This window comes from Lithobates pipiens, unplaced genomic scaffold, assembly GCF_037356315.1.
Source record: "Lithobates pipiens isolate NorthernLeopardFrog02 unplaced genomic scaffold, aLitPip1_a1.2 Scaffold_8, whole genome shotgun sequence".
NCBI lineage: Eukaryota > Metazoa > Chordata > Amphibia > Anura > Ranidae > Lithobates > Lithobates pipiens.
In genome coordinates, this window is record NW_027507903.1 from 561,427,520 (window position 1) to 561,450,989 (window position 23,470).

The window sequence follows — 23,470 nt, forward strand, 5'->3', positions numbered from 1 at the left end:
GCTGCAGCTTTTTATAGCGCCAGGGACCCCCATATACTACCGCATAAAGCCCCCTAATTGCCCCCTAGTTAACCCTTTCACCAGTGATCACCATATAACTGTTACAGGTGACGCTGGTTGGTTAGTTATTTTTTTATAGTTTCAGGGAACCCGCCATTTATTACCTAGTCTCACTAGTGTACCCCTAAATTTAGGGGTGTCTACTTTCCAAAATGGGGTCATTTGGGGGGGGTTTGTGCCATCTTGGCATTTTATGGCCTTCAAAACTGTAACGCCCTTAGAAAGCCTGAAGGCGGTGCTTGGTTTTCGGGGCCCCGTACGCGGCTAGGCTCCCAAAAAGTCCCACATATGTGGTATCCCCATACTCAGGAGAAGCAGCAGAATTTATTTTGGGGTGTCATTTCACATATGCCCATGGCATGCGTGAGCAATATATCATTTAGTGACAACTTTGTGAAAAAAAAAAAAAAAAAAAAAAAGTTTGTAATTTTCCCGCAACTTGTGGCAAAATATAAAATATTCCATGGACTCAACATGCCTCTCAGCAAATAGCTTGGGGTGTCTACTTTCTAAAATGGGGTCATTTGTGGGGGTTTTGTGCCATCTTGGCATTTTATGGCCTTCAAAACTGTAATAGGTAGTGAGAAGTGAACTCAAAAATTTACGCCCTTAGAAAGCCTGAAGGCGGTGCTTGGCTTTCGGGGGCCCCGTACGCGGCTAGGCTCCCAAAAAGTCCCACATATGTGGTATCCCCGTACTCAGGAGAAGCAGCAGAATTTATTTTGGGGTGTCATTTCACATACGCCCATAGCATGTGTGAGCAATATATCATTTAGTTACAACTTTGTGTAAAAAAAAAAAAAAATTTTTTTTTTTGTCATTATTCAATCGCTTGAGGCAAAAAAATAAAATATTCAATGGGCTCAACATGCCTCTTATCAATTTCCTTAGGGGGTCTACTTTCCAAAATGGGGTCATTTGGGGGGGTTTTGTACTGCCCTGCCATTTTAGCACCTCAAGAAATGAGATAGGCAGTCGTAAACTAAAAGCTGCGTAAATTCCAGAAAACGTACCTTAGTTTGTAGATGTGACAACTTTTGCGCAAACCAATAAATATACAATTATTGACTTTTTTTTTACCAAAGACATGTGGCTGAATACATTTTGGCCTAAATGTATGACTAAAATTGAGTTTATTGGATTTTTCTAATAACAAAAAGTAGAAAATATCATTTTTTTTCAAAATTTGCGGTCTTTTTACGTTTATATCGCAAAAAATAAAAACCGCAGAGGCAATCAAATACCATCAAAAGAAAGCTCTATTTGTGGGAAGAAAAGGACGCAAATTTTGTTTGGGTACAACATTGCATGACCGCGCAATTACCAGTTAAAGCAGCGCAGTGCCAAAGTGTAAAAAGACCTCTGGTCATTTACCAGCAAAATGGTCCGGTCTGAAGGTGGTTAAAGTAAACATGTTATACTTATCTGCTCTGTGAAATGATTTTGCACAGAGCAGCCCGATCCTCCTGGCTCCTCCTCCCCACAGAGTATCCACCATGGCAAGCCACTTGCTATGGGGGTGCGCCTGCATGCTTGCTTCCGAGCCCCACTTTGTGTGTCTCTTGGACACACAGCATGGCTTGGCCCTGCCCCCTCCTCACTGGCTGATTGACAACAGTAGAAGCCAATGGCTCCCACTGCTGAGTCTCAACCAATGAGGAGGCAGAGAGCCGAGAGAGCCTCTGCTTTCATGCACATCGCTGGATCGAGATTGGGTTGCCTTTAAAACCGAACACATTAAAATACACAGGTTCTGTGATTGATTAAATGTGGTAATTAAATTTCTTGCCTGGAAGTACATCCCTCATTCTCTATTAAACCCATCAAAAGCCTAATACAGAATCCCATACCGTATAGTTCCAGCCCCTCTTGGTCCAGGGCAGGAGTGGAAGAAGTCAGGTGAGAAGTAGCCAGCTTCCAGCGCCGAACGATGCCTACGGTGGAAAGCATGGGCTGCTGAAACAGAGCATCTACCGAGAGTGGGTGCAACACTTTGCAGAGCCATAGAAGTAGGGGGGCAGGAAGAGACGCAATTGCCCACAGCTGACCCTGTTATGAGGGGTTGGGCCTGCTATTAATAACCGCTAAAGGGGATTAAACTGGGATAAAAGCTCATTAGCAGTGACCTGCAGTGTGGTGCGATTAACCCTTCCTTCATAGCAGCTCGGTTCGGCTTCCAAAAATCTTTCTAGGAGTGTTCGATCGGTGCCTCATTAACCCATCACATCCTAGTTCCTTCTGATCTATTTCCAACATCCTACACTTCTCAGTTAGCTGTAAGACACCGCCACCAAGAAACGAGTAGGACGCACCTACCACACCCCCATGGACAGAGCTATGAACGTCATGGATAGTCATAGGAAGCAGCAACAAGTGAAGTCAGAAACTCCGTCACTGGCGTACAATCGTCTCAATCCTCTGTGAGTGCACATCATCACAGATAACATCAAAGCTTTAATCTGTTTAGTGTCAGAAACTTATACGTCAGCTAATGTGAGGTTTCTATCCATTGCTGCAGAATACACAAAATCTAAACCAGTAAGACTACATGCAAACTATTCGGCTTATTTAAAGTATATCTATATCCTAATGGAAAGCGATTTTGTTTTCTAAAACACTGTGCATCAAACAATTTCCATGGTTTTTCTTACCTATAAAATACTGTTTTGCTTTTTTTTTTTTTCCCCCTTTGTTGCACATCAGCGCTGCTGACCGTTTCCTATTTTATGTGCCCATTGGTGGCACAACATTGCTTTATACTGGCCTCCTGATATAATAAAAGGTGCACCGTGACTGTGCAATGTGAGTCAGCACAGCTGTTTGTATGCTTCACCAGGGGTGCATGGGCTAGGGGCATAACGCAGGGCACACGTTTGAATGATCTACAATAAACATTTAATAGCTTATATCATATTTTATTGATTGGGTTTAGATCTACTTGAGCTGCCAGGATGGAAAAATAAAAAAAAGCAGCACAGGGACAGAAAGGCTGGGGAAGGAAGAGGTAAATGATGCTGGATGTCCTCCAGCCAGGAAATGAAGACGTCTCTGACTTGCTGCAGCTTCAAATGCAGACTGTAAGAAGCACTCCGTGCTCCGTGAAATCAGAGTAAGCCATTTCAGTACAGAAGAGGACAATGTACAACTGTGCAAGACTGAAGGCAAGTCTAGAGTCCAGCTTTAACCACATTCCGCACCAGTCTATAGCAAAATGACAGTTGGGGAATGGTTTAAAGCGGTGGTCCACCCACCACTGCAAAAATTAAAAGCCAGTAGCTACAAATACTGCAGCTGCTGACTTTTAATAATAGGACACTTACCTGTCCTGGAGTCCAGCGATGTTGGCACCTCAGCTGATGTTATCTTTGTGGTTTCAAGCCGGGAACCCTACTGCGCATGCCTGAAGCCCCGCTCCTCTGTCCTACTGGCCCAGTGGCAGGGGGAAGAGAAGGAAGCCGTGTGGTGATGTCACGGGCCATGGCCCAGACTCCCGGAAGTGGGAACAGGATACCTGTTAAAGACAGGTATCCGCTCCCCCCCGAAAAAGGTACCAAATGTGGCACCTAAGGAGACAAATCAGTGGAAGTTCCACGAAACACGGCTAAACACGAGTTACCGTGTTTAGAAGGATTTGGCACTTGAAATGCCTCTAAACTCAGCTTCTGAACTCATTTTTTTACGTTACAAAAAAAAAAAAAAAAAAAAAAAAAAGAAAAAAGCCTCTAAACGCAACTGCCTAGAAATGACTGTAAACGCCCCTGTGTACATGTACTGATAACAGAGGAGAGTTCAGGAGCAGTTGAAAAAAAAATGCCCAACTGCTCCCAATGGTCCGTTTACCAGCAGTGTACAGGAGGCCCAAGACTTTCAACTGGAGTACAAAGATTACAGCATTATGCTGGCTCTGCAACTCGTCGATTCTGAAAATGCCTTGTATTCTTTTCAGAGAGTGCAAGGTGTTCTGAGATTGGAGAAGGGGAGATTGTGATATTCATCCCCAACCTCCTCCATTCACAGAGGATAAAGTTGGGTCTAAATAAATTAAACCAAGATCAGAGGATTGCACAGAAAGGCGTTTCTGACTTATAATAGAAAACAGAGTTCTTGCTCCAAGGCAGGATTTCCAGGTTTAAACATTTTTAAAATCTCATAGGTAGCTATAAAAGCGTGTTCATTTCTAAGCCATAGCTCCCCACTTTGAGCTCTATGGGTTTTACTGCACCAGTGACAAGATGCATTCAGTCCCACGGCTGAGCAAAGTGAACATCCACACAAAGCATGTCTAAGTACTACATAAACACCGGTGATTTCCGATTGCAAAGGAAAGTGTCCCTGCACATGTCGCTGTTTGTTCTGTATCTGAAAGGCATTTCTTCCTTACAGATAAAAGGAGACGGTCAGTGCTGCAGCTAAAACCATCTAGTTGTGTGGAACCCTAGGGTTCCTCCAAAGGTTGCTAAGAGTTCCTTGAGCTGTGGCTGATTGTCTGCATAGCTCTGGGGTCAACTCCACTTGGTACAGCCAGTTGCATTAAGCCAACAATCTTAAGCCATCTGTAGGGATTGCATTTTGACCACCACTGTAAGGGCTGCCTTGTTCCACATGACCATGTAATGCTGCGTACACATGACCGGACTTTCCCGAAGACAAGACCGACGGTCTTCCCGGCGGACTTTCAGCAGAGTTCCGATGGACTTCTGAACAAACAGACTTAGCCACACACGAACGTACTAAGTCCTTTCGAAAGTCTGTTCGTTTTGTATGTGAGGACATAAGACGGGACTAAAAAAAGGAAGTTCAATAGCCAGTAGCCAATAGCTTCCCTTGCGTCGTATTTGGTCCATTTCACCAGCATACAGATGAGCGGTTTTCCTAGACAGGAATTGAGTTCATCAGACAGATTTGAAACATGTTCTGTTTCTAGGTCCATCTGATTTTTTTTTTTTATGAAAAACGATCGATTAGCCCACACATGATCAGAATGTCTGACGGACTGATTCCATTGGACCTAGTCTGCCGGAAAGTTTGGTCGTGTGTACGTGGCATTTTTTTTTTCACCGACCACCAATGAATTGGTTCTAGTAGGGTTCTTCAAGACCTGAAAATAATTTCAAGGGTTCCTCTGGGGTAAAATGGTTGGGAAAGACTGATCTAACTAATCTGAAACGGCAGAGCAATAAACTTCAAGATGCATCTTGTCAGACATCTGAATAAGTCCTTTATGTACACAGCCACACCCTTTCATTTTCTTCCTCAATTATACAAGGTAAATAGAGGACTTCACTAGCTGAGAGCTATTCAAACAGCTACATGATCAGATATCTAGAAGCAGCTAGTGGTTATTGACTGGGGTGTGTACCCCACAATATCAGGAGGTCTCTTTACTGGAAGAGATCGAAAAAAAAAAAAAAAAAAAAAAAAACTCAAGTCGGTGGCAATAGTAACCTAGTTGGAAATTCAGATGAATAGCTTCAGATTCATCATTTACAGTTTTTATAATCAAACATTCAGGTACTAGCTGGGGTGCAGGCCCTACATAATCTAAAGCAGGGGGTCAGCAATCAGTCAATCGTGGGTAGGCGAGGGGTAGACCGCAATCATTCCTTGCCAACCCCCGAAACAGAAATAAGAGTGGTGGCGGCAGTTGCATTTACTGTAACCGATCCCCTTTCCTCCTGCTGAAAGCCACCTCTCGTCCGCTCCTTCCCAGCAGCATTCAGCAGGTGCAGGAGGAAAGGGGATCGGTTACAGAAAATTGTGCCCCCCATGATCCTCCTGTTTGGCTACCTGGCCCCTGTGCTCCCTTGGTGTCCCCCTCCCCACCCCCCGCAGCGCTGCCAGCTCCCCCATCCTGCCAGCTGCTGCAAGGGTTGTTTCAGGATGAAGAGTGGGGAAGGGGGCGGTAAAATATGTCACTCACCGCAGCTGCAGGCATCATTCAGATATCTTTTACAGGTAGCGATCTGGTGCACCGTAAGAACCACCCTAGCGGCAGTTCAGCGGTGTGATTGTTCTTACAGGTGGTGGGAGGAGATACCCCCCTCCCTCCAGTGCCTTTAACATGGCAGCCATGGAAAAACGGGGGGAAAAAGGATCCACTTCAGTTAGAGCCAGTCATCTAAATAGAGGTCCATGAGAGCCACACTTTATCGAATTTCCATGGACAGCAACGACTAAAGGTATGTTAGCTTATAGAGTGGCAAGACAGCATTGACACCTTTTTCCCCATGAAACTACACTGGGAGGGGCAGAGGAGGTCAATCTGTATAGTATTTCCTTTTTAGCGTAGAAAAGGAGGTATAAAACCAACAATTTGTTATGGTGAGATCTTTGTTCGTCTTCGTGGATACCCAGCAGGGCCAGCTCGGGTCTTGGGAACGGACAGCCCAAGCTGGATGTTTAATTGTTCAAAAATATCAGACCAGAATTGGGACAGCCGAGGGCACTCCCAAAACATATGCATATATGTTCCTAGATGTGATTTGCAGCGAGGGCAGTGGGGATCTCTGTCAGGGTAGATTTTGGCCAGACGCACCGGAGTGTGGTAGACTGTGTAGAAATTTTGTTTGGATGAGCTTGTCACCCGCAGAAATAACCAGCTTGGGGCCTGCTCTAGACAATCCTCCCAGTCCTCCAGCTCCAGTGCTGGGATATCAGCCTTCCACCTATTCCAGAGCATATCTATGAGAGAGAGTCCATTGGGAGAAAGGTACTGTACAGGGCAGACAAGGGCTTTGTAAGACCCCCACCCATGAAGAGATCTTCCAGCGGGTCTAACTGCAGGGTCGGGGGGGTTGGGGAACTGGGCCCTAGCGGCATGTCTTAGTTGGGCATTCCAAAAATACATCCATCCGGGCAATGCATGGGTATGGGTCAGCTGGTGAAGTGACAACAGAATACCCGTCGGCATAATGTCCCTCAGCGTTTTAATACCGAATCGCGCCGACACCTGCGGGACCGGGATCGTTCCAAAGTGCAGCAGATTGGGGTTACCCCAGAGGGGTTGGGCTGGGGACCAGCACCCGTCCGGGAGAACCTGTGTCCGGCCACGCTCTGCGCCTTAATCGTCGTCTTTGTTGGCCCAGGGAGAGTAGCATAAGCCCTCACCCCCCTATAAACCAAGTTCTGCAATGCCTGCTTTGAGCCCAAATGAGCCGCCTCCAGGCACAACGCTGCATTAATCGTTGTGCCCCAAACCACCAATAGATGGTGACCAGCATGGCGGCCCAGTAGTAGACCCGCACATTTGGAAGGGCAAGGCCCCCCCCAAATGTACGGGTGATTGTAGCGTAGATTTGGCCAACCTAGGGATGGAGCCGTTCCATATGAAGGAGATAATACATTTATCCACTTCTCTAAAGAAGGACCCCTGGATCCAGAATGGGCTGTTCCTGAATATATAATTGAACTTGGGTAGAATCACCATTTTTAAAAATGTTTATGCGTCCTACCAATTTCAACAGAAGCCCAGACCAAGATTGGCATCACTCCCTCAGGAGTCGAAGGAGGGGAAGCACATTCAAGGCATAATACTAACTGGTATCTCTAGCTACCTTCACCCCAAAACATTTGAATTACATAGCCCATTGCAACAGTGTAGTACCTCATGGGGGTGGTGCTTGAGTGTCTAGGGGGAAAAGGATCGATTTGGACCAATTTATACGGATTCACGAAAAGGAGCTGAATTTATTAAAGATTGTAAGTGCAGCCGATAAGGACGGGCCCATGTCATTTAGGTAGAGCAGGGCATCGTCTGCGTAAAGGGAGATTTTTTTTCTGCTAGGGCACCTACCTTCAAGCCCCGTACCACAGGCGATTCTCTAATCATAATCGCTAGGGGCTCCAGGGCCAGGACGAACAGACTGGGTGACAGGGGGCACCCCTGTCGAGTGCCTCCATGTAGGGAAAAGGATTCTGAGATCAAATTGTTTGTGCGCACCCTGGGAGCCCTGTAAAGCAGCTGTACCCACCTCAAAAACCTAGGGCCAAACCCAAAATACTGAAGCACCCCCCTTCTAAGGGTTTTTAATCTTATCCTATTAAAGTCTTCATTTTAATACTACACTCAGGTCGGCGCCTCCCCTCGCTGCTTTTTCCCTCCCTCTGGTGCATCTACCGGTTCGCTGTGCGACCATAACAATAAATCTGACGCCGCCGGAAGTTGAGAATAGAGATTTCTGGTGACCAGATGGTCCCCAGTAATCTCTATGACCTTCGGAGGCCCAGGCGCAACATTATGTCATCATGTCCGGGCTGGCGGATGTGGCTGGAAAGGTCGAGATTGTTTATTTTTTTTATTTTGGTTTTTCCAGCCTGAAGGAGAGATGCGTGGTCTTCTAGACAAGGAGGACCTGTTACGCACTATTCCTATTACAAGGGATGTTTGCATTCCTCGTAAATGGGAATAAAAGTGACGTAAAAAGTTGCCATTTTATTCCATAGAGTCTCTGCTAAAAAATATAATGTTTGGGGGAGTAATTTTCTAGCATAAGAAATTATGACTTTTACATGTAGGAGAGGAGTGCCAGAATAGGCCCGGTATGGAAGTGGTTAAATCATTACAGCTATCATAGTTGAAGGATAGTATAGTATTACTATAAGATCCAGTGAACGGACTTCCCTAAGAAGCAAAGTTGACCAATAGGCATTTGGCTTCCTCTAGTCTATACCAGACCTGCTAGAGTTGTGAAAGGTACTTGAGGAGCAGGAGTCTAACTGGTTGACCAGTTTGTGCTTTTAAAGTGCATCAAAACCCTAAAAAAAAAAAAATAATAAAAAAAAAAATAAATAAAAACACGGGATCCCTCCCGTTTATGCTTACCTGGTTATCCTAAAAAAAAGCGCATTAGCTATAAAACTAATGCAGGCGCCACATTTAAGGACTGGAAAGCTCCAATACATACATTTTTAGGTTTGGATACCCTTTAAGCAACAGTTGATTTCAAATGAAAGTCAGTCACTTAAAAAGATGTGCAGTAAATAAGCAGTATTTATATTTCATGGCACATCCCATTCATCTACAATTTTCCACCTGAATTCCATGCACCTGCACAACACATGCAACATTTATTAAAGCAACTCTGATTACAGCCAAATAACCCAGCACTAGAAACATATGCAGCGCTGTGGTTCTAATCTGCTGAGTGATCAGACTGCGTACTCCTCCACAGGGGTATATAATCCCTCTTCTGTATGTCAAACACCCGCAATGATCAGAGGGGTAGAAGAGGCTACAACGAGTACTATGGGTGGGAGTCGAGAGCACTTGGCCAACACAGGAGCCCAGAGAAGAAGACCACTGACAGATAAAAACCATGCAGGTGCCGATTCCCAATACCTATAAAGCTGAAAACTAGAGTGACCAAGACCAGAGTAGGTTTCAGTTCTGGGTGGACACCTGTAGGCTGAACCATCTAGATCTCTAATGTGGTTGCGCGTGCCTTGAGACAACAGTAAGGCCTGTATAGGTACAGCGTGCCGCAAGGTCCTATTGTTAGCCTGCAATATCACAGGCAGCCATGTTTAGTGGCCTGTTCTAGTGCTGACCAGTTGAACGGTGGCCCTACATGCTTTGACTTTAATATCGGATCGATGTGTCATTCGATCAAAACGTTCAAACTGGCAAATGATCGAAAAGGCCTGGCTAGGGCACCAAGGGGTTAACCTATAACAGATTTTACTGCTACAGGGTGGCACCTGTGCACAAAAATGTATAAATAAATAAATATATATATATATATATATATATATATATATATATATATATATATATATATATATATATATATATATATATACACACACACATATATATATACACATACATATATACACACACGCGTGCACCACCAGCAGCTTGTTCCCTCTGCGATTATAATACACACCGGGAGCTGATCTGCGGGTACCACGGACTCGACGTCTGCACGCACAGAATGTCACTCTGCCTATGTAAACAAGGCAGATCACCATTCTGACAGGAGGGAAGGGATGGAATTTGTGTCCCTGCAGGGAATAAAAATGACCTCTCTCCCTAGTAAAAGCCCCTCACACGCTACACTAAAACACTAGATAGGTACACAGTTAACTCTTTGATTGCCCCTGACGTTTAACCCCTACCCATCCAGGGTCATTAGTACAGTGACAGTGCATATTTTAGCACTGATCACTGTATTGGTGTCACTGGTCCCCCAAAAATGTCAAAATGTCTGCCAAAATGTCGCAGTCCAGCTATAAAAATTCACTGATTGCTGGCATTACTAGTAAAATATAAAAATATCCCATAGTTTGTAGATGCTATAACTTTTGTGCAAACCAATCAATATATGCTTATTGGGATTTTTTTTTACCAAAAATATGCAGCAGCATACATATTGGACTAAATTTCTGAAGAGATTTTTTTACATCTTTTACTGGATGTGTTTTATAGCAGAAAGTAAAGAAATATTGTTTTTTTCTCAAAATTGTCAAGGGGGGAGGCATCAATTTTATTAGGGTACAGCATTGCATGACTGCGCAATTGTCAGTTAAAATAATGCAGTGCCGTATCACAATAAATTACCTATTCTTGAAGGGGGTAAAATCTTCCAGAGGTCAAGTGGTTAAGGAACATTATTCTGTAATTGTTTTAACAGTTATTAGATGCACCTTTTCACAGATTGGTGAACCTCTGCCCATCTTTACTTCTGAGACATTCTGACTCTCTAAGGCCCCTTTCACACGGCTGATCCGTTCAGGTCCGCATGTCAGTTTTTCAGGCGGACCTGAACGGATGCTCCATAGAGGTCTATGGAGCGTCGGATGTCAGCGGTGACATGTCCGCTGACATCTGACCCGACCCGCTCCGATCCGAAAAAGTGTGACGAGGAAAAAGCTATTTTTCCATCTGTCATCGGATCGGGTGACGACAGACACTGCGGTCCGTCGTCACCCAATCTCCCATAGGGGAGAGTGGCGCTGTGACAGGTCCGTCCCTACAGTGTGCAGAGACGGACATGTCATCTTCCTGCTCAGCGGAGATCGCTCCGGCGATCCCCGCTGAGCAAGCGGATATCCACGGGGCGGATCAGCACTGATCCGCTCTGTGTGAAAGGACCCTAAGATGCTCTTTAACATACCCAGTCATGTTACGGACCTGTTGCCAATGCACCTAATCAGTTGCAAAATGTTCTTCCAGCTTTTCCCTGTTAGTTCTTTATTGCTGCCATCAATGACCTTACTTTAAAACATTTGATAGGTTTTCTATGGTGAATAAAACACGGGTTTATGAGATTTTCAAATCATTGCAATCTGTTTTTATGTACAGTGGGGAGAATTATTTGATCCCCTGCAGATTTTGTAAGTTTGCCCATTTACAAAGAAATGAAGAGTCACATTTTTTATCATAGGTGTATTTTAAATGATAGAGAAAGAATATGGCCTCTTTCACACGGGGCGGATCAGTAATGATCCGCCCCGTGAAGATTCGCTCGCTCAGCGGGGATCGCTCCGTTGTCCCCGCTGAGCTGGCTGCGGACAGGGACCGCCCTGTCAGCTCTCCATTCTCCTCTATGGGGATCGCTCCGTTGTCCCCGCTGAGCTGGCGGCGGACAGGGTGGTCTCTGCACACTGTGCAGGGACCGCCCTGTCAGCTCTCCATTCTCCTCTATGGGGATCGGACGAGCACGGACCGTCTGTCCGTGTTCATCCGATCCGCTCTGCAGACTGATAGAAAAATAGGATTTTTCTCCGTCTGCAGAATCGGACTGTTGCGGAGGCGGACGAAATCGCGTGTCTGCAGATGCTCATCCACAGACACCCGCTATCCCAAAGGTATGAATGTATGTCCGTATTTCATCCGCAAACGGATGGATGAAATACGGACATACCATCCGCATGTGTGAAAGGGGCCTATCACCCAAAATTCCAGAAAAAATAAATAAAAAATAAAAAAACACGATACAAAAAAAAAGGTTAAAAATTGGAGTTGCAGTTCAGTGAGTAAAATAATTTCATCCCCTACCGACCAACACATTTGTCTCCCACAGACTGGCTACAGTATGTGCTCATGTGGTACACAGATTAGTCCTTTCAATTTAAAAAAAAGGTGCTCCTAATGACTCGTTACTTGTATAAAAGACACCTTTCCACAGAATCTTTCTTGCATTTAAATCTCACCATCATGGGCAAGACCAAGCGACTGCCAAAAGGATGTCAAGGACAAGACTGTAGACCCGCACAAGGCTGGAATAGGCTACAAGACCATCAGCAAGAAGCTTGGTGAGGAGACAACTGTTGGAGTGATTATTCACAAATGGAAGAAATACAAAAGAACCATCAATCTCCCTCGGTCTGGAGCTCCATGCAAGATTTTGCCTCATGGGTTATGGATGATCATGAGAAAAGTAAGGGATCAGCTCAGAACTATACAGGAGGAGCTTGTGAATGTTTTCAAGGAAGTTGAGACCACATTCACCAAACAAACCATTGGCAACACAATACGCCGCCATGGATTGAAATCCTGCAGCTCGTCCCGCCCCCCCACTGTATGCCCTGGCAGCAGAGCCGCTGGCGATTGCCATTAGAGCAAACACTAATATAAAGGGATCGAGAAGAGATAAAGTAGGTCTATATGTTGATGACACTATTCTGTACTTGGCAGATCAGGGACCTTCACTACAGGCTGCACTTGAAATCATTCAAAAAATAGGTAGTTACTGGGGCTTGTGTATTAACTGGGACGAATCTCAAATCCTTCCACTGGACATCAAACCCCCCCGTCCCCCCCAAAACAAACCCAACTAAGATTTTTTAGAGTATCCCAAATTAAGTACTTGGGGGTGGAGGTCACTAGGACTTTGGACTACACACACCTGTATATTACACCCCTATTTGACTTGATAAAGTCCAAAACCCAGACATGGTCCAGGCTGCCACTAGCAGTGATGGGATGTATAAATATAAAATAAAAATTATTTTAATTACCCAAAATACTATATATGGTTTGGCATGCTCCTCTCTATATCCCTTTAAAAGTCTTTAAACAAATGGAAGCCATTCTAAACTCATTTGTATGGGGAAATGGCAGACAAACTGGCTTGGCATGTTCTAAAGAACCCTACGGATATGGGAGGAGTGTCCCTTCCTGATCTACAAGATTATTACTTGGCAGCTCAACTCTCCTACATATACCACTTTAACAAAGTGGAAATGCAACGCTATAGAGCCTTAGTATGTAATAAACCAGGTCACCCAGCATTTACCCCACTCCAAGCTATCCTCAGAAGTTAACAAATCACAAAAAAAAAAAAAAAAAAAAAAAAACACCAAGGTATAAATATGGGAATGCTACTCCATCAAAGAATATGGGAAATCACATTTAAAAAGCAAAAAACACTGGGAAAATTCACACCCACACCCCACTGTGGGTCAAACACCTACCCGAGTTAGAATCTTAGACTCGACAGTATGGGCTACACATGGCATAATATACCTCCATCGGGTGTTATCCAACTCCAAGCTCAGTTTCTAGAATATACACTCCCTAACCAGATGGCTTTTAAGTATCTACAACTTCACCATGCATTTAAAAAACACAATTACCAAATATGAAGGTAGTGTCAGATTCTCCCCCAGTTCTGGATATAATAATGGGAGAGGAACCCTCTAAACTCGTATCGACCCTGTATCTAAAGATCAGAAACCGTAGGTCAAATGTCATTGCACAAAAGGCAAAAAAGGAATGGGAAAAAGACATAGGCCCCATAGAGGAGGAAGACTGGGGTGAAATAATGAAAGGGACCAGACTGACGTCCCCCAAGTTATCTGACAGAATGACACAGATATATATTGTACACAAATCCTACCTGACTCCCCTAAAAAAGGCAAAATTCCTCCATACATATGACCCGACATGCCATTTGTGCCACACAGCACCAGGTACATTCTTCCATCTCATATGGAGCTGCCCAAACATTCAGACATATTGGATGCAGATTGTTCAGTTCTTAGACGACAATATGGGATTCCCAGTAATATTAGACCCCAAACTATGTCTCCTGGGACTTCTGCCAGATGTAGAAATTGACAAATACCAAGCTACGTTTCTAAATGAAACTGTTTATGGTGCATAAGGGCATAGCCAAGGTATGGATACAGGCTCAGCCTCCCTCCAGACGCCAATGAAAGAGGGACGTTAATGATGCACTGCTACTTAAAAAAAAATAGTCTATGCCCATAGAAAGTGCGCGCAGCACAGTATAGTACTCAAAGGTGTGGGACAGATGGTTAGAGGATGGAGAAACATGTGCCTAAAATACTCCAAGCCCTACAGACAGGCCTACTTAGATGAAAGTAGAAAGTGACTGTTCTATGAAGGTGTAAACCATGAAAATCTTAATCAGAACTGTATTGGTAGCAGAATGACAAGAAGTCTCTTAAATACTGGATGTCTATACCCTCATAAACTTGTGCCTTAACATGTATGCACAAAGAATCTCACATAAAATGACTGTTATAATGTACTGTTTGTTATACCACAAAAGCAACTTCTTTGTAAATTGACTTTTATCCAAATAAAAAAAATAAAAAAAAATAAATACTGCAGTGCCGGCACGTTCCCCCTTCTCAAGAAGACACATGTACACGACTATCTGAAGTTTTCCAATGAACATCTAAAGGATTCAGAAAAGGATTGGGAGAAAGTGCTGTGGTCAAATGTGACCAAAATTGAGATCTTTGGCATGAACTCGACACGCTGTATTTGGAGGAAGAAAAATGCTGACTATGACCCCAAGAACACATTGCCTACAGTAAAGCACGGAGGTGGAAACAATATGCTTTGGGTGATGGGTCATGGATGGGTCTTCCAGCATGACAATGATCCTAAGCATACCGCCAAGGCAACAAATGAGTGGCTCAAGAAGCACAATAAGGTCATGGAGTGGCCTAGCCAATCTCCAGACCTTAATCCTATAGAAAATTTATGGGAGGGAGCTAAAACTTTGAGTTGTCAAGCGACAGCGAGGAAACCTTAAGGATTTAGAGAAGATCTGTAAAGAAGAGTGGACCAAAATCCCTCCTGAGATGTGTACAAACCTGGTAACCAACTACAAGAAACATCTTATCTCTGTGCTTTCCAACAAAGGTTTCTCCACCAAGTACCAAGTTATGTTTTGCTTAGGGATCATATACTTATTTTACTCACTGAACTGCAAATCAATTTCTAACATTTGCATCATGTTTTTTGCTGGATATTCTGTCTCTATCATTTAAGATACACCTATGATAAAAAAATTAAAAAAAACACCTATAGACCCTTCATTTCTTTGCAAGTGGGCAGACTTACAAAATCTGCAGGGGATCAAAGCATTAAATGTTCCCCACTTTTTTGGAAATGTGGTTATACGACTCACAGGACGTTGCTTGTCACTGTGGCACTGAACACTATGCCAGACTAAATAACATTTGAAGAGGACCTGTTCCGTTGAAAGCTGTGCCCAAAAAAGGCAAGAAGAGGGCAAATGACTAGTTATCAGCATTGCCTGTAGGCTCCCAGCAGATAACCTATTTTTCCTGCTACTGACTTACCATACCTTGTTTGACACTGTGTGGAGGTATGCATCTTGGCAGAGGAGCAGGGCTTTGCTTCCTCATGTTAGAGCTGCCCCCCAGTGACTGGGGATTTGATGGCTGGTGGGGTGAAATTCAGAAATCAGCCAAGATCAACAGAACAAACAAAAGCAGGAGCATTTAGATCCTTCCACCGTGAGACCTCAGCCTCTCTAGCAGGAGAACAGTGAGCAACACAATAGAGCTCTTACCAAATCTCACTCCAAGTCTTGTAAGACAGCAGTGCCTATCAGGGATCTCCAAACTACGGTCCTCCAGCTGTTGCGGAACTATACATCCCATGAGGCGACATTTACAGACATGACTAGGCATGATGGGAATTGTAGTTGCTGAACAACTTGGCTGCAAAGTTTGGAGACCCCTGCCTTAGATGATCTCACACCAATATACAGCTATTAAGCAACAAAACGCGGTCACGTGTTATCAGGGATACATTTTAAAGGGTACAATTATTTCTAGATGTTCCATATAACAATACATTTTTTTAAAGGTCCACTTTTAACCCATCACTTGTAATCAACTTACCACTTTCTATCTCGCCGCCCTTCTTGGCCGTAGCCGCGTTGCCCATGGTGGGGGGCGGGCAGGGCCTCTAGGATTAGGACAGACGCCCCCCACCTATATGTTTAGGACCTGTCAAGAGAGAAAAGGAAAAAGGTTATAATTTTTTTTTACAATTAAATGGGCATTTCTATCTTTTGTCACCAAGTAATTCCTAAAATGGTTCATGTCAGAGGAAATGACATGACTGACATGAACCATTTTAGGAATTACTTGCTTACTACGAGATACCTTCTCTGTTCTTATTTAGATTCATCTTCAAGTGAATATACTAGTAAGCTCTAAGAGCCACGTTCACGTGCATGCCCCCGGCTGTTGCTGCTCCCTATTATGCTCTGTATTTGAATCCATGGCGTTAGGATGTATTTGTATACTTGATTAAGGGTTTCTTCCTTTTAGGCTGAGCCATGTCTGTGAAAAGGAGGCATCCTTTGGACACGGAGTAGCTCAATTTATTGCATAAATAAATATCCTTCCTAGCGGATCGTACACATATCGGAGAGACTCTAGTAACATTGAGGTGCGTTATCCATTTGTGCATTCCTATTTGGCAAGATCGCGATTGGCCTTGCGTGGATAGGTGGGGACCCCCCTGACACAACTGTGCTCTTCTGACACATATGTGTTGTTTGTTTGCGAGTCAAATGCTGACATTTCTCCAGTAGTGGATTTTTATGATGAGCTTTCTGGGTATGTCCTTTTGTGCGACTACTATGCTGTGTATCCTATGCTTGAAGCAACCGGTTTAAATTATCATACATATTGTTACTCACTAAATGTTTGATTTCTACTATTTAGTGTGTTATGTTATGTTTTAGTGTGATCCAATCCTGACAAAAATCCCCTGATGGAGAAGTATTGTGTCCTGAAACGCATCACACCATCTCAACTCTAAATAGGAATTCATCACTATCAATGTTTTTATTGGTTTGAAAAATCCATAACATGTATACAATTTTTGAATAAACCATTTTGTATTTTATGCACTCTGTTGCCGTTAAAGTCCCAGTTATTATGGAAGTATCTCCTTTTTCTATCTTTTTCTGCAGGGAGAGTTTTTGGCCAATTTCTTTTTTTAACGAAAGGTTTGCTCTAATAGCAAAAGGTCAGCGTTACTCATTCAAATACCACACAAAAGTGTCAAAAGAGAACAAACAAAAAAAAAAGTAAAACATGGCAGCGGCAAGTCTACATTTCACGTCAGTCTACCAAATGACGTGCAAGAAATGCTTTGTGAAAGACGGAAACATAGTGCCAAAAAGTCTCCGCATTTCATCTTACAGATGAACACTACATTTTGTAGAATGAATATAAAGTAAAATTATACACTACATACCATTATACTTAAAGAGAAACTTCAGCCGGGTATAGAAAAATTAGAGTGGCTTAACCACTTTAACATTTATACACCATCAGCTAGAGCTGCATGATTAATATGGTAGTTAAAAGATCACGCTCTCAATTCACCCCCCCCCCCAACCTAAACCCGACATTTCCTCGATTCTACATAAAAAGTGGAGAGCCGATCAAGCTGTCAAAAAAAAGCTTCCCGGGGGATTCACAGGTAAGCACATACAGTATCTCACAAAAGTGAGTACACCCCTCACATTGTTGTAAATATTTTATTATATCTTTTCATGTGACAACACTGAAGAAAAGACACTTTTCTACAATGTAAAAGTAGTGAGTGTACAGATTGTATAACAGTGTAAATTTGCCGTCCCCTCAAAATAACTCAACACAGCCATTAATGTCTAAACCGCTGGCAACAAAAGTGAGTACACCCCTAAGTAAAAATGTCCAAATTGGGCCCAATTAACCATTTTCCCTCCCCAGTGTCATGTGACTCATTAGTGTTACACGTTTTCAGGTGTGAATGGGGAGCAGGTGTGTGAAATTTGGAGTTATATCTCTCTCTCTCTCTCTCTCTCTCTCTCTCTCTCTCTCTCATACTGGTCACTGGAAGTTCAACATGGCACCTCGTGGCAAAGAACTCTAAAGATCTGAAAAAAAATAATTGTTGCTCTACATAAAGATGGCCTAAGGCTGTAAGAAGATTGCCAAGACCCTGAAACTGAGCTGCAGCAAGGTGGCCGAGACCATACAGCGGTTTAACAGGACAGGTTCCACTCAGAACAGGCCTCGCCATGGTCGACCAAAGAGGTTGAGTACACGTGTTCAGCATCATATCCAGAGGTTGTCTTTGGGAAATAGATGTATGAGCACTGCCAGCATTGCTGAAGAGGTTGAAGGAGTGGGGGGGGGGGGGGGGGGTCAGCCTGTCAGTGCTCAGACCATACGCCGCACACTGCATCAAATTAGTCTTCATGACCGTCATCCCAGAAGGAAGCCTCTTCTAAAGACGATGCACAGAATCATGTCTCCTGGTACTGTTAGATCTCAGCGCAGCGTTTGATACAGTAGACCACAATACTCTACTCATCCGCCTCACAGAAGTTGCAGGAGTCAAAGGCCCAGATCTTTAATGGTTCGCCTCCTTCCTAGGAAATCGTTCAGACAGTAAAACTAGGAGAATTCACCTCCGAATCCCAGGCAGTCGCTTGCGGAGTCCCTCAAGGATCGCCCTTGTCGCCAGTCCTCTTCAACATATACATCCGCCCACTCCTCCAAATCATCAGATTTTCAGACCTCTGCTTCCACTCGTACGCTGACGACACACAACTTTACCTCCGTATCACCAGACAAAGACCATCAACTACAACTAGAAAATTGCCTCAATTTAATAGAAGACTGGATGACCACTAACTCCCTCAAACACAACAAATCAAAAACAGAGCTTCTTATCCTACACGCAAACCATAATTCCTGAACCAAGACCTCCTGGACACCACCCACCATCTTTGGGCAGACCATCTCCCCAAAGACCAAGGCCAAGAGTCTCGGGGTCATCTTTGACTCACAAATGTCAATGGATGCAGAAATAGGAGCAGTAGTCAGTGGTTCTCTACGCCTGCTACACAGACTCATCCCTTTTATCCCAAAGAATGACAAAGCAGTGGTAGTTGGAACAGTCATTAATTCAGGACTTGACTACGCAAACTCACTTTACATAGGATTACCCCAATATCAAGTTGCGCGATTACAACTTATCCAAAACACGGCGGCAAGGCTGATAACAGGAAAAAAACCCTGGGAATCAATCTCCCTTTCCCTGAGGAACCTACATTGGCTGACCGTAAAGAATCGGATCACATTCAAGACCCTCTGCCTCACCCACAAATGCGTGCATAGAGACGCTCCTCACTACCCAATTGAGAAAATAAAACACTACACACCAAACTGCAGTCTTCGATCATCTAACAAAAACCTCCTCCTCGTTCCCAAATCCCAGTACAAATCAAAAGGGGGAATGGAGATTCGCTGTCCAAGGACCACGGCTATGGAACGCTCTACCAACCAACATCCGCCTGGAAGAAAACCACCAGGCCTTTAGGAAAAAACTCAAGAACTTCCTCTTCTAGAAGATGGACAACTAAGCTCTTCGCAGCACCTTGAGGCGATTCAGTTCACGTTGTGCGCTATACAAATATTTCACTCACTCACAAGAAAGCCTGCAAACAGTTTGCTGAAGACAAGCAGACTAAGGACAGGGATTACTGGAACCATGTCTTGTGGTCTGATGAGACCAAGATAAACGTATTTGGTCCAGATGGTGTCAAGCGTGTGTGGCGGCAACCAGGTGAGGAGTACAAAGACAAATGTGTCTTACCTACAGTCAAGCATGGTGGTGGGAATGTCTTGGTCTGAGGCTGCATGAGTGCTGCTGGCACTGGGGAGCTACAGTTCATTTACGGAACCATGAATGCCAACATGTACTGTCTGTGGCATACTGAAGCAGAGCACAATCCCCTCCCTTCGGAGAATGGGCCGCAGGGCAGTATTCCAACATGATAATAACCCCAAACACACCTCCAAGATGACCACTGCCTTGCTAAAGAAGAAGAGGGTAAAGATGATGGAATGGCCAAGCATGTCTCCAGACCTAAACCCTATTGTGCATCTGTGAGGCATCCTCAGAAGGTGGAGGAGCGCAAGGTCTCTAACATCCATCAGCTCTGATGTCACCATGGAGGAGTAGAAGAGGACTCTAGTGGCAACCTGTGAGGCTCTGGTGAACTCCATGCCCAAGAGGGTTAAGGCAGTGCTGGAAAATAATGGTGGCCACACAAAATATTGACACTGTGGGCCCAACTTAGACATTTTCATTGAGGGGTGTACTCACTTTTGTTGCCAGCGGTTTAGACATTAATGGCTATGTGTTGAGTTATTTGAGGGGACAGAAAATTTACAATGTTACACAAGCTGCACACTCACTACTTTACATTCTAGCAAAGCGTTATTTCCTCAGTGTTGCCACATGAAAAGATATAATAAAATATTTACAAAAATGCGAGAGGTACTGTATAGAGACCCTAGAGAATAAAATGTAGGTTGTTGCAATATTTTATGTCACACTGTATTTGCACAGCGGTCTTTCAAACACATTTTTTTTGGGGAAAAAAACTCTTCAATTAATAAAAAAAAAAAAAAAAGTAAGGTTAGCCCAATTTTTTTATAATGTGGAACATGTTATGCCTGCGAGAATCGTGATCTTTATTCCAAGCAAAAAAATATAATTACAATTCTCATTTTAGCCAGAATTTTGCAGCTAAGCGCCGTCTCCTATTGTAGTGTCCCCCTATGTGTGTTATTTATAAAAATAAATGCTGTATATACACCTCATTTCAGAGTGGCGATCTGCGATCACATGACCGGCCGGTTCTCTCCTTTCCTCCTCTGACAGATGCAGCAGCAGGGGCCGAGATTCCCCCAGTGACGTCAGCTGGGAGGAGAGCGCAGGCCGGCCATGTGATCGCCGCTCTGAAATTATGTATTTACAGCATTTTTAATTTTTTTTAAATTAAATCACACACAGAGGGGGACACAGCAATAGGAGACAGCGCTGATGGTGTATAAATGTTAGAGTTATTCAAGCAGCAGAGGGGGGGGGGCACTGTCACTAGATGGCAGGCAGGGAGGGGAGGTCAGAGGTGACAGAGCAGGGCCCCGGATGACCACAGTGTCAGGACTCAGCAGCCATGATTACTGTGGTCAGTTTAAAGGGGAGGGCAGAAACTGGCAGGATCAGCCAGGTATTACAGGGGGCCAAATGACACAGCACAAGCATTGTGTTGTATAACATGCTTTAAAAGGAACAGGATCCATTTCTTGGGGGGCGGTTTAACAAATGCTTTAAAACATTAGCCGCTACAAAATGGAGGAATCCACCTTCCCCACCCAGGATTGATTCCTTTTCGAGCAGGGATGACCAAATTGGGTTGGTCTCTTGGTCCTTGCTGAATCAGCAAAAATTTGGTCAGTGTATGGTCAACTTATAAAAGAATTCCCGGTTTTGGATGTTGCATGCATATAACCCCCCCCCGATCCTGCTGCTTGTCAGCGTTTCTCAGGCTTACAGTTTGCATTGGCGCTCCTGAGAAACAATTGGCCAATTGGTCAGAGAGGTAATCAGAGGATAGATCATCTCTGATTACCTCTATGGCAGGGATATGCAATTAGCGGACCTCCAGCTGTTGCAAAACTACAAGTCCCATCATGCCTCTGCCTCTGGGTGTCATGCTTGTGGCTTTCAGAGTCTTGCTATGCCTCATGGGACTTGTAGTTCTGCAACAGCTGGAGGTCCGCTAATTGCATATCTCTGCTCTATGGCCTTGGAGGACCGGAGCGATGTCATGATGTCACTTCTGGTCTAGGGTGAAAGTAAACACTTTTTTTTTTAAGCAAAATATTTTTTATTTTTTTATTTTTTAAACTCCCTTGCTTTTAAAAAGGTAAAGGAGAGATTTTGTCCCCTCAATATCTCTTCATAAAGAGGACCTGTCAGCCTTATTATTTCTATTACAAGGTTACAAGGGATGGTTACACTCCTTGTAATAGAAATAAAATTGATAAAATAAATTAAAAGGATGGTGTAAAAATAAAATAAGAAATTTTTTTTACAGTGCTCGCACACACAAAATGTGTTTGCACCATACACATGAGGCATCGCCAGAGACATTAGAGCAAGAGCAATAATTCTAGCACTAGACCTCCTCTGCAATAAACAGGTAACCTATAAAATAGTTTAAAACATCGCCTATGGAGATTTTTTTTTTAAGTACTGTAGCTTGTCACCATTTCACGAGAGTGCACAATTTTAAAGCGTGATATGTTAGGTATCTATTTATTCTGTGTTAATTGGGGTATATTGTGTGTGTTTTTTTATTTTTATTCATTAAAAGTATATTTTAATAAAAAATAAAAATAAATTTGTGTTTGAAAAAACGCTGCGCAAATACGTGCGACATAAAAATTGCAAGGATCACCAGTTTATTCCTTAGGGGTCTCTGCTATATCTATCTAATGTTCGGGGGGTTATAAATAATTTTCTAGCAAAAAATATCGATTTAAACTTGTAAATAAAAAGTTTAAAAAAAGACTTGGTTTTTAAGTACCGTATTTATCGGGGGGGGGAAATCGTGGGTGCGTGTTATACACCGATCCCCACTGATTGTGACACCGATCCCAGTCACACCCAGTCCCACCATTGGACCTGCGTCCATCATTGGGCGGGACTGGGCTTGACTGTGAGCGGAGCCGAGAGGAGCCGAGTACACTTGGCTATGTGTATCTCAGCGGCACTCACTCCGCTCCGCCCAGCCCAGCCCCTTGCGAACTCTGCGACGCTCACTCCGCTCAGTCCCTGCAATCTAGGCGCCGCCAATTTTAAATCCATCCAGTAACACTGACAAAGCTGCAATAGACACTGGGGCAAGGCTGCAATGACAAGGCTGCAGATGGACACTGATAAGGCTGCAGTGATGGGCATTTAAATGTAAGTTTTTTTCCTTAAAATTCCCTCCTAAACCTGGGGAGCGTATTATACACCAATAAATACGGTAGTTATATTGGTCCAGCTTGGAGCAATATAATCATGTATAAACCATACCTGGCCTATCCCCCTGGAAGCCAGACGCCACTTCCACAATGATCTCCACTTCCTTCCAGTCGCTGTGCCGAGTGGCTTCCCTTCTACACTATGAACACAGGAGGTCAGTCACTCAGGTGCCATTCAGTGATTACTTGGCATCTTCTGAATAAATGCAAAGCATTTTCTAATCGGACAAGGTGAAGCGGTGAAGTTACGCTCTCTACTTTTCTCAATCAGTGAATGCTTTGCATT

The 23,470-nt window shown here is 43.8% G+C and overlaps 1 protein-coding gene across 4 annotated transcripts in view; it reads right to left on the reverse strand.

Moving 5' to 3' along the window:
* The window catches only part of LOC143960982 (cAMP-dependent protein kinase catalytic subunit alpha), a 103,493-nt gene that overhangs the window by 74,679 nt on the left and 5,344 nt on the right, over positions 1-23,470 (reverse strand). For 3 of the 4 annotated variants that reach the window (XM_077470069.1, XM_077470068.1, XM_077470070.1), the window contains exon 2: positions 16,192-16,299. In XM_077470069.1, the coding sequence (XP_077326195.1) occupies positions 16,192-16,237 (46 nt within the window). In that variant the 5' untranslated portion in view covers positions 16,238-16,299. Of the gene's footprint in view, positions 1-1,910; positions 2,026-16,191; positions 16,300-23,470 lie in introns of those variants that run through there. The other variant, XM_077470067.1, reaches the window with a different exon arrangement.